Source organism: Nycticebus coucang, chromosome 17 (assembly GCF_027406575.1).
Source record: "Nycticebus coucang isolate mNycCou1 chromosome 17, mNycCou1.pri, whole genome shotgun sequence".
In the NCBI taxonomy this organism is placed as follows: domain Eukaryota; kingdom Metazoa; phylum Chordata; class Mammalia; order Primates; family Lorisidae; genus Nycticebus; species Nycticebus coucang.
In genome coordinates this window covers 88,880,578-88,892,595 of record NC_069796.1, presented here as the reverse complement: position 1 = coordinate 88,892,595, position 12,018 = coordinate 88,880,578, and the positions used below count along the sequence as shown (strand labels likewise).

Sequence of the window (12,018 nt, the reverse complement as noted above, 5' to 3'; positions counted from 1 at the left end):
TATGTAAAATATGAAGGGGGCCGGGTGCCGGGGCCTGGTGTGTTGCTCTGACGTTTAGACTGGTGGCGGCCAGCAGGAGTGTTTGGTTTTTGAGAACACAAGGCTTTAAAAAATGAATTCGGAATCTGAGATATTAAAAGTATAAAAAGTTATCAGCGAAAAGATTTCCTTCCACTCGGCTCAACTGTCTTCCTAGGTCCTCCGCCCTTAGGTATCCACTTTTGTTCCTTTGAGCATGTCTTTCCAGGATTTCTTTATGCAAATACTGGCAGATATGAATGTAGTTAGTTTCCCCTATTCCCACACAGATGGTAGACGCCTGTCTTCCTCTGGCTGCTTTCTCTTAATCTATCTTACAGATCTCTACACATCAAAACACAGTTGTTTTGTTTTACAGAGCTGTGGTATGGATTGCTATTGTTTGGATGTTTTCATTGTTCCATAATTTTTTTTTAAATCTATTCAGGGATATTTGGGTTGTTTCCAATTTTTCGTTACCTCAAGCAATGTTATGCTCAGTTAACAGTGTACTAGGGTAAGAGTTTAATACTTTTTGTTTTATGTTTTACATTAACCGGTTCACTCATGTTCACTCATGTAGAGTGTTTAAAGAACAAATAAACATAATGCCTTTTCCCTCCTAAGACTTGTATCTGTGGTATTTAGTCTTACTAGCCTGATAGACTGATTCTATTCATGACTCTCTTTAAGCCATTTCCTGCTCCTTTAGCTTCAGAAAATCTCTTAACCTCCCTTGCAGAATCTCCTTTGCTTCCTTCCTCCCCTAGGATGACTAAAAATCTCTTCTCCACTACCAGGTATGGAATGTTCTTTTTGTTTTTTTACTTTAAGGAAAAAATCTTCCGTTCTTATTTTTGCATTTAAGCATCGGCACTAACTTCTGTTAGCCATTTACAGTTCTGGTATTCGTAAATTGAATGCAACACTTACTCCATCAATGACCATATTCTCTCTGCTCATCTGCATATTGTGTCTCTCACTCATTCCTTAGTCCCATCTTTCACACAGTCTCCTCATTGCTATGTACTTTTTCTTCTATGCTGGCAAGCATTTCATGGTCACAATACGCCTTGTTTTCTCTTTTCCTTTTTCTGGTCATTGCCAGTCAATTGTAATATCCAAGAACATAAGGTACAGAATTCACAAATGACACATGAGATGGTAGATTGCCTTGTGGAATGTGGTTGGACTCTGAAAATTCAAAGCAGTTGCTGGCAGTTGCTCCTGTTCCTTGTTGCAGCCTGTTATTAATAGGAAGGTCTTTTTATCCAAAATGAGCCACGGTTCTGCTCTTATGAGTTGTTTAGGCTCTTATGAAGTGGCTTCTGCTGTCTAGGGCAGGGACAGCCAAGAATGAAGGACGGGTTCTTAGTATTTGCCCTTGCTTTTCTAGGCATTGTTGATAGAGTATGAACATCAAGCACAGACATGCCCAGAGGTTGTAGGTCATTTGTAATTTGGAAGGAGTGGATGGTATTCTTTGACCAGCATTTTTGACTACTATACCCAGGCTATTAGGCTTGTGCTTCTGTTAAACACGGGTTAGAAAGGGCTTTCTCATCTAGCGTTTTTAGAACATTTAAGAAATTCAAACCTGAGTGAGGTTGCTCACTCCAGGTACTCCAGAGGCCAAAGCAGGAGGATTGTTTGAGCCCAGGAGTTTGAGGCTGCAGTGAGGTATAATTGCACCACTGAAATCCCTCCTAAGTTAACAGAGCAAGACTCTATTTCAAAAAAAAAAAAGTCCAGCACAGTGGCTCACACCTATAATCCTGGCACTCTGAGAGCCCAAGGCAAAGGATCCCTTAAGCTTATGAGTTGAAGACCAGCCTGAGCAAGACCTGTTCTCTACTGAAAACAGAAAACTTAGCTGGGCATTGTGGCAGGCACCTGTAGTCCTAGCTACTTGGGAGGCTGAGGCAGGAGGATAACTTGAGCCCGGGAGTTTGAGGTTGCTGTGAGCTAGGATGATGCCACGGCCCTCTAGCCTGAGCAACAAAGTGAGACTGTTTAAAAAAGAAATTCAGACCTTTCTGGGCCTCCCTGTGGAGGAGTTGTGCTTTTGGAGTAATTCCTTATATATGTCACAGGGGACACATGACTTAGCTGCCATGTCGGTCAAGTTGATTGGATTACATACGTAACAGCCCTCTCCTGAAACTCCAGGACTTAGTTTTTCCTCTCCTCACTCTGATCTCTCACTGCAGCTGGCATGAGTGATCTTTCTTTTTAAATATTTTTCTTACTAGCTCGGTTACACTCACCACTCAGATCTAGCGGTTATAGGATTCTTCTTTTTGTTTCACCATTCCCTTTTTACTTTTTCCTGATTGAAGTATTTTAAAGCAAATTCCAGATATCATGCCATTCCACTCTAGCATATGTCAGTCTGTATTAAAAAAACAGGCACTCCTAAAAGCCACAATGCTGTTATTATACCATCCTAAATTAACTCTTGACGCCTTAATATCATCTAACACAGATTGGCGAACTACTGATTCAGCATACAGAGCCTGCCGTCTGTTTTTGTACGGCCTACTAGCTAAGAATAGTTTTTATATTTTTAAAGGAATGCTAAAAGTAATACTCAGAAGTCCTGTTTGACCTACAAAGCCTAACATTTGCTGTCTGGTCTTTTACAGAAAACGTTTGCCAAAACTTGCTTTAATAAAATGAGTGACCTCCCAAAATGTATATCCAGTTTGCTGCCCCTTTGCCTGAGACTCCTAAGGATCAAATCTGGACTCCTTAGTATGAGGCAGCTGCTGTGTTTGCCCACCTGCCTGGCTTCACCTGCCGACCTCTGCCCCAGATGCCTGGAGGGTGGTGAGCACAGGTTCCTGTGCACCTGCTCTTCTTTCAGCTGTAAATGCTCACTCCTCTCTTCCTGCAACACTCAGCCTCAGAAATAATTTGGATATTAGAATATACTTTCAGTATCATTTACTAAGATAACATTGGGTTACTTTGTCTTGATTGCCTTTATATTTTAGCAACATTACCGTAGTGCTATCTTGGTGCTGTTCTGCCTCTGTTTTGGATGGACCTTAGTATAAGATTAATAGGCATGCATTTCAAACTATCTGTTTTCAACGAAGATGCACATTTATATTGATCCGTTTTAATTTCACTCAGTAAGAGGATTAGACAGACTACATTGGGTTCTCCTAATAACCTGGGAGAACTTGGTACTGGGGAGTGACACCAGATATGTATTTTACAAAACTCTTGACAGCTGCTGGAAGAATTGGGCAGGGATGAGAGAGAAGGAAGAGAGACTGTGGCAGTAGTTCAGAAGAGAATTTAGGAGGCGTAAAGTAAGGAACGAATGGTGATGGAGGTAAGGGTGGGTGCTTGAGAATTGTTAGGCATTAAATAGGCTGGCCTTAGGAGCCATTTTGGATGTAGTGAAAGAAATAGAAAAGCCCACTTCTAATTTTGGCAAAGGGAAGAGTGAGGTGGATATGAGGATTTGAAATTGAAGAGAGCACTCTGGACCTGAGATGAGGACCTGAGAGGAGGCTTTTAGGAGTGGTAGGAGCCCTGCATATGAACAGGGCTGCTCAGGGAGCATGCAGGGTCAGAAGAGGAGCCAGTCAGGGTGGATGCCTAGGGCTGGGCGCAGGCACTGGAAGAAACCAGTGCTGGTGGTCTGAGTGGATGAGGAACAAGGGGAGATGGGGCTGGAAGAGGAAGCAGGCTACTGAAGCAGTCCTTGGAGGGGAGGGCACGGTTGAGGGAATCTTAAATTTGCTTTTCGAAATAGTTTTAAATATACAGGAAAATTTCAAGAATAATAATATAAAGATACCTTTTGCTCAGCAGATTCATGTGTAGTTAACGTTTTTCTTCATTTTGTCCTCTTGCTCTGTCTTTCATACATATGATTTCTTCCCTAAACCATTTGAAGGTAACTTACATACATCATGGTTCTTTATCCCTAAATATTTTTATACATATTTCCTAAGGATATTCTCTTATGTAACTGCAGTACAGTTGTCAAATTCAGTAAATTTGAAGTTGGTATTGCTTTTATCTAATCTATCGTCTGTATTCCAACTTTGTCAGCTGACCCAATTATTTTTTTATAACAGTTTTTCACTCCAGTACAGATCTAGTCAAGGTCAGGAATTGAATGTAGTGCTCAGGTCCCTTTAACCTTCTTTAATCTGGACCATTTCTATAGCATTTCTTTGTCTTTTAAGAAAATGGTATTTTGAATAACAGTCTCCTTTCTCGCCACCTCCCTTTTAGAGGAACAGGCTTCATTTGGGTTTTACCTGATGTTTCACTGTGATTCATTCAGTTCATGTAATGCATTCTCACCGGTGATGTGTCCTCAAGATGTCGCTACTGGGAGCACATGGGGAGGTGTTAATTTAGAACACAGGCCAAGACATTGTCTAATTTCTCTGCTATATATTTACCATATTTTCCCTTGTAATTAATATACAGTCTCTGGGTGAATATTTAAGACTGTGCAGATACCCTGCTCCTTATCAGAATTAACCCTACATTTAGAATTCACTGCACCCCGATCCAGTCTTTACTATGATAGTTGCAGAATGCTGATTTTCCTAAGCTCCTGATCCTTTCACATTACCAGCCAGTGCTCAAATTCTCCTGTAAACAAGAGGCCTCCCTTTCTTCTCTGTTTGTGTGAACTCAAAATCTTATCTTCAATGGGTTATAATTCATTACTGCCCTAAATTACTGTGGTGCTTAAATCAATTGTGTAAGCTGACTCTCCAGTCTTGTAACACACCCCCACCATTGTGGGCCCTTCCTTACCTGCTGGCCTAACAAGACGCCACAACTCATCTTGTATATTTTCTATTCTTAGCCTGGAAACAGCCTTTTCTTTGAGAACCTTTGCATCCTTTTAGTAGGTGACAGTAATAGAGACCCAGATGAGGGTACTAAATGTGCTTATTATCACATCTAGTGTATTTGTTTCTCAGCCTTTCAGCAAACAGAGCTAGGAAATGTATTTACATATATACACATGCATACAAATGCACACACTCATGTGAATATACATACATTTATATACATGCACATAAATGTCATTTAGAAATTATAAGTTCACACCAGTACTTTAATTCATTCCCACAAAGTTATTTCTTGCCTTCTCTCATTCCTTATTTTTATGTCCTTCCTCCTGGAGAGCCCTGGCTCCTCATAAAATCAACGCATTTACTCAGTTCCATGACACATCTAAAATTGTTCCAGAATTGCTCTGCCCGTACTACAGCAGAAAACAGACCTGCTAAGATAGTTCCGTTGTCGGCACTTCCTCCCCACCACCCCGTCTAGGCTGCTAAATACACCTCTGTAATCAAAAATTATGTGCTTAAGTTGCACGGATTTGTCCTGTTTTTGTTTGTTCCCTTCCTATGGTTATGATATTCACATGAAACACATTTGTTTGCTTTCTATTTAGCTATTTTTTTGCTTTTCCATCCTCATCGATTCAATTTTGTTCTTTGTGCAGAACGTACCAGGCTCCCATAAGTAACCTGTGCAGGCGTGTATGTCTGCCTCCCATCTCTTTTGCTTCATTCTCCCCCTGTGTCCCTCGTAGGTGATAAATGTCATTGTTTTCTGGCTTATCATTAATATGCATATAGGCAGATACAGAAGTGTTTTCTCTCTTTCATATACAAAACACAGCATAAGTGCTCCTTTTTTTCATTGTGCCTTTTTGATTTTATAGCAAATCTTAGAAATGCCACATATCAATTCAGAATTGTTTCTCATTCTCTTTTAGTGCTCATTTTGTTAATATGTCATAGTTCATTTAACCAGTCTTCTGTGCTTGGACATGTAGTTTTCTAGATTTTGCAGTTACATATATACTATACTGAATAACTTTGTGTTACTGTCTTGTATTGGTGCATCATCAGTATAAATTCCCAGAAGTGAAATTTCTGGGTGAATGCATAGATGGTTTTTTTAGACATTGTTGCATTCCCCTCAAGGGCGGTTGTGCCGGTGTGCCCTCCTGCATAGTCTCATCAACACAGTAGATTGTTAAGTTTGGACTGTTTGCTAACTTGACAGGTGAGAAACAGTATCTTACTGTAGTTTTTTGCTTTTCTCTTACTGTGAGTGAATTTGAGTATCTTTCACATTATTTCAGGACCATGTTAGGCTATTTTTCTTCATTTTTGAAAATTATTTGTAAGGTATTGGCCCTTATATATGATGTTATCTTGCAAATATTTTTTTCACTTTGTCACTAATTTTTCAATTTTGTTTATGGTATTTTTGCCATGCAATTTTGTTTTTATATAGTCAAATTTATAAACCTTTCATTGCATATAAGTCATGATTAGAAAGCTTTCAGTGTACCCAGGTCATGGAGGCATTTACCCATGTTTTCTTCTAGTATTTGTATTTTATATTTAAAGTTTTGTTCCATTTCAAATTTATCCCTGTGTATAATGTGAAGAATGGATGTAGTTTTATCTATTTTTCAAATGGCTTTATAGTTGTAAAAACACCATTAAAAAGACCATCTTTGGCCAGGTGTTGTGGCTCATTCCTGTAATTTTAGCACTTTGGGAGGATGAATCAGGAGGATTGTTTGAGAGCAGGAGTTCAAGACCAGTCTAAGCACTATAGTGAGACCCCCATCTCTACAAAAAACAAAACAGATTAGCCAGGCATTGTGGTGTGTGTCTTTAGTCTCAGCTACTCAGAATGCTGAGACAGGAAGATCCCTGAGCCTAGGAGTTTGCAATGAGCTCTGATGATGTGGCAGAGTGAGTCCTTGTCTCAAAAAAATAAAAAGACCATCTTTTCCCCTAGAAATTTGCAATGCCATCTTTATTATTGATTTCTATTTGTAGTTGGGACAATTTCTAGATTTTCTGTTCTATTCCATTTGCCTATATATTTGTATACCAGTACAACACTGTTTTAATTATATAGGCTTTAGTATCTAGTATGGCTAGTACCCCCTCATAGCTCTTACTCTTGTTTTTTCCCTGGCAACTTTTGTATATTTACTTAAGGGATTTTGTTTTGTGACTACAGGAAGTTGAACATCTTTCTGTCCTGAGGGCTGAGGGTAAGTACAGGTGGAAGGCCAAGGCCTAGAAGGAAACAGGTAGAACAGGGTCCCTGTTGTATGTGGGAACAGGGACTCTTAGCAGAGATAGATGGTATGTTGTTGCTGATGATTCTGGAATTCTGCCCCTCGAGTACCCCTCACATTTTAAGAGACATGGATTGCTTTGCCCAGAGTGATAAAGAAAGGGAAGCTGGGAACAAAGCCGTGCCGCCTTTTCTTAGAGGTCTGTGATGATCTTCCTTAGTGCTTAACATTGTTTAATATTTAATTATCTAATAGTCATTTGGGGAAGCTCTCTCAGCCGAGCACCTTTGGGTTTAATGTCTATAGAATGACGCTTTATCTTCCTGCTGAGCCCCTGAGTTCCTACCTTCTCCTGTGTCATCAGGGTGATTCTTTATACATGTCCCCTCCAGAGTCTGTATCTTGCTTATATTGCCCCTGACTCTTCCTCACATGTTCACATAAAGAATTTTTGAGTAGGATTGACAGAATTTGCAAATACTAACCTACAGGAGTCTGATACCCACGTACGGTAAGAGAGGGAGATCTAAATTTTAACAAAGTCTAATCACAAACGTCTAATTGTCCAGGACTGAAGGATAACTAGCTTAGAACTGTTGCATTTGTTCTGCGGACTCAGTCTATCAGCAGGTGGGTGCTGACGGTGTGCCAGTTGTGGGGAGAGTGTCTTCAAAGAACAGAGTCCCAGCCCAAGGGTGGGCACATTCCGGAGTCATGTGCTTTATCCCCCAGTACTGATCCTAATTCAGTAACCTGACTGCAGATTTTCAGTCATAATACTATAATAAAATAAGTAATAATAACACATAGCCTATCACCAAGAGACAGGTGTTGTTCTCAATGCTGTCCATGTATTACCTCATTTCATATTTAAAAGACACTATTACCTTCATTTTACAGATGGTGAAACTGCTACACAACGAGGTGTTATTCAGTATCTTTCTCAAGTTCATGCAGGTAGGTGTTTGGATGTGGGCAGTGTTACTCCCTGCTTGATGGTTTGAAGTTTTGCTTCTCGTCTTTGATATGAACTGACTGTGGTAGTCTGTTACAACTAGGAATGAGAGCCTTTCCCTGGCAGGCCAGAGTGTGTTCTTCCATGTCGAGTTCTTCCTGGGCACCCGCTTTTCCAGAGTTGATGTTTTCCTAGCAGGGTAGTCCAGGAGGCCAGCTCTAGGTGCCTACAGGGTTCTTTCTTTCTAATCTCTGAAATAACTGTCCTCATTGTAACCATCCCCCTCTTACCTCCACCCAGGTACTGGTTTCTCCTTTTCTTTAGTTTTGCCTGTCCTCTGCTATATCTAACTTTTCACAATTAAAAAAAAAAAAGTCACACTGAACATTTTTCCTTCTTACTAATTTTTCTGTGTACTCTTCTTCAGAGATTTCTTATGTCCTCTGTCTTTCCATGACTAGGTGACATTGTTCAAACTCTGGTTACTGTTGCCCTTGGTTCTGTGCATGGTTTCACTGTGTGCTAACCCTGAGCTGTTATGCAAGAATAGAAATACTCTTTGTTCCATTAAAAATTCAGGGCTCTAACAGTTTAACATTGCTCCACGGGGGCAGAAATTTTGTCATGCCCACTGTTATATCCCCAGTACTTAAAAATGTTACCTATAGTAGCATGCAGTCAATAAATATTTATCCAGTTAATAAGTAAATTTTGATGTGATTCTTCCAGTTTTTTTCTAAACAAAGTAAACAGGTGTCCTTTTCATTTTCTTGGTTTAGTGTCACATTTGAAGATGGGCACTGAGAACAAGGAACCAACTGAAAAGTATGAACATGTGGGAGACACAGAATCTAAGTGGCTCAAAGTGGAAAGTCTTCACAAGGATCCTGTGCAGGAATCTAAGGTTGGTGAGACAAGTGACTGGGATAACAGAGTAGAGAATCAATGGGAAAAGCCTGCAGGAAACCTGAAGGATGACAACCGTGGCATCAGGGAAGTAGTTGGAAAAGCCAAGAACGTGGCAAACGTAAAGACGGAGCAGGGAGATGAGGTGTGTGAGAACAGCTCACGGGTGAGCCCCAAACAGGTCACACGCCAGGCCGTCCCTACAGAGCAGAAAAGCAGTGAACAAGGCAAATGTGTGGAGAACATTAATGGAAATTCTCAACCCCGTCTGCAGGAGAAAACCCGTGCTGTTAAGAAATCACATAAATGTGATGAGTGTGGGAAATCCTTCAAATATAATTCCCGTCTTGTTCAACATAAAATTATGCACACAGGCGAAAAACGCTATGAGTGTGACGACTGTGGAGGGACCTTCCGGAGCAGCTCAAGCCTTCGGGTCCACAAGCGGATCCATACTGGTGAGAAGCCGTACAAGTGTGAGGAATGTGGGAAAGCTTACATGTCCTACTCCAGCCTTATAAACCACAAAAGCACCCATTCTGGGGAGAAGAACTGTAAGTGTGATGAGTGTGGAAAATCCTTCAACTATAGTTCTGTTTTGGACCAGCACAAAAGGATCCACACTGGGGAGAAGCCCTATGAATGTGGTGAGTGTGGGAAGGCCTTCCGGAACAGCTCTGGGCTCAGAGTCCACAAACGGATCCACACAGGGGAGAAACCCTATGAATGTGACATTTGTGGGAAAACCTTCAGTAACAGCTCTGGCCTCAGGGTCCATAAAAGGATCCACACTGGTGAGAAGCCTTATGAATGTGATGAGTGTGGAAAGGCCTTCATTACTTGCAGAACACTTCTCAATCATAAAAGTATCCACTTTGGAGATAAACCCTATAAATGTGATGAGTGTGAGAAATCTTTTAACTATAGCTCTCTTCTCATTCAGCACAAAGTCATCCACACTGGAGAGAAACCTTACGAATGTGATGAATGTGGGAAGGCTTTCAGAAACAGCTCAGGCCTCATAGTCCATAAACGGATCCACACAGGAGAGAAACCTTACAAGTGCGATGTGTGTGGCAAGGCTTTCAGCTATAGCTCAGGCCTTGCAGTCCATAAAAGCATTCACCCTGGGAAGAAAGCCCATGAATGTAAGGATTGTGGGAAATCTTTTAGTTATAACTCACTCCTTCTTCAGCATAGAACTATTCACACTGGAGAGAGACCTTATGCATGTGATGTATGTGGGAAAACTTTCAGAAACAATGCAGGCCTCAAAGTTCACCGGAGGCTCCATACTGGGGAAAAACCATACAAGTGTGATGTGTGTGGGAAAGCCTATATCTCACGCTCTAGCCTTAAAAATCACAAAGGAATCCATCTTGGGGAGAAGCCCTATAAATGTAGCTATTGTGAAAAATCCTTTAACTATAGCTCTGCTCTTGAACAGCATAAAAGAATTCATACAAGGGAAAAACCCTTTGGCTGTGATGTATGTGGAAAAGCTTTCAGAAATAATTCTGGCCTTAAAGTACATAAACGAATCCACACTGGAGAGAGACCTTACAAATGTGAAGAATGTGGCAAATCCTACATCTCACTCTCAAGCCTTATAAATCATAAGAGCATACACCCTGGAGAGAAGCCCTTTAAGTGTGATGAGTGTGAGAAAGCCTTCATTACATACCGAACTCTTTTAAACCACAAAAGAGTTCATCTTGGAGAGAAGCCCTACAAGTGTGATGTATGTGAGAAATCTTTTAATTACACCTCACTCCTTTCTCAACACAAAAGGGTCCACACTAGAGAGAAACCCTATGAATGTGACAGGTGTGAGAAGGTCTTCAGAAACAACTCAAGCCTTAAAGTTCATAAAAGAATCCATACTGGTGAGAAGCCCTATGAATGTGACGTGTGTGGGAAAGCTTATATCTCGCATTCAAGCCTTATTAACCATAAAAGTACCCACCCTGGCAAGACACCCTATACGTGTGATGAATGTGGAAAAGCTTTTTTCTCAAGCAGAACTCTTATAAGCCATAAAAGAGTCCATCTTGGGGAGAAACCTTTCAAGTGTGTTGAATGTGGGAAATCTTTCAGTTACAGCTCTCTCCTTTCACAACACAAGAGGATCCACACGGGGGAGAAACCCTATGTCTGTGACAGGTGTGGAAAGGCGTTCAGGAACAGCTCAGGCCTCACAGTGCATAGAAGGACCCACACAGGTGAGAAACCCTATGAATGCGATGAGTGTGGGAAGGCCTACATCTCACACTCGAGTCTTAGCAACCACAAAAGCGTCCACCGTGGGAAGCAGCCCTATAATTGTGAGTGTGGGAAATCCTTCAATTATAGATCGGTCCTTGACCAACATAAAAGGATCCACACTGGAAAGAAGCCATACCGATGTATTGAGTGTGGTAAGGCTTTTAATATCAGATCAAATCTCACCAAGCATAAAAGAACCCATACTGGAGAGGCGTTTGTACATGTGACAAATGTGGGAAGTCACAGTGGGACATCCCAGAGGACCTGTGAGGGAGGGAATGCTCTGGATGGGACCAGGATGAGGATGCCTCTGTGGCAGGCTGAGTTTACCTGTGAGGGAGGGAATGCTCTGGATGGGACCAGGATGAGGATGCCTCTGTGGCAGACTGAGTTTACCTGTGAGGGAGGGAATGCTCTGGATGGGACCAGGATGAGGATGCCTCTGTAGCAGGCTGAGTTTACTGAGTCTCAAGGATCGAAAATGGGAGGTGAACCTTATGAATATAAGAATATCCAAGGTCCTTGTTCTTGGGTTATACTTTACATAGTATAAGTCGTCATGAGTAATCTCTGCGTGATTTTCAAACATAACCAGCAAGGTAGACTCCAGTGTCAAGGTAGATTAGCCCTTATAGAATATAAAATAATCCATTCTTGGGATAAAGCCTATCAAAGTGATGGAATGTGAAAAAAATCTTCAAAATAAGCAGAATTTTCTGGACATAAAACACAATTTGAGGAAAGGACTTCAATTATAAGTCACATAGTC

The 12,018-nt window shown here is 41.1% G+C and overlaps 1 protein-coding gene across 1 annotated transcript; it reads left to right on the top strand.

Moving 5' to 3' along the window:
- The first annotated feature begins 649 nt into the window (after positions 1-649).
- ZFP62 (ZFP62 zinc finger protein) lies at positions 650-11,697 on the top strand. The gene is made up of 3 exons (XM_053566989.1): positions 650-818; positions 8,024-8,080; positions 8,858-11,697. Exon 3 carries the CDS (start codon positions 8,872-8,874, stop codon positions 11,695-11,697), a length of 2,826 nt encoding a protein of 941 aa, XP_053422964.1. The 5' UTR covers positions 650-818; positions 8,024-8,080; positions 8,858-8,871.
- Positions 11,698-12,018: the final 321 nt, after the last annotated feature.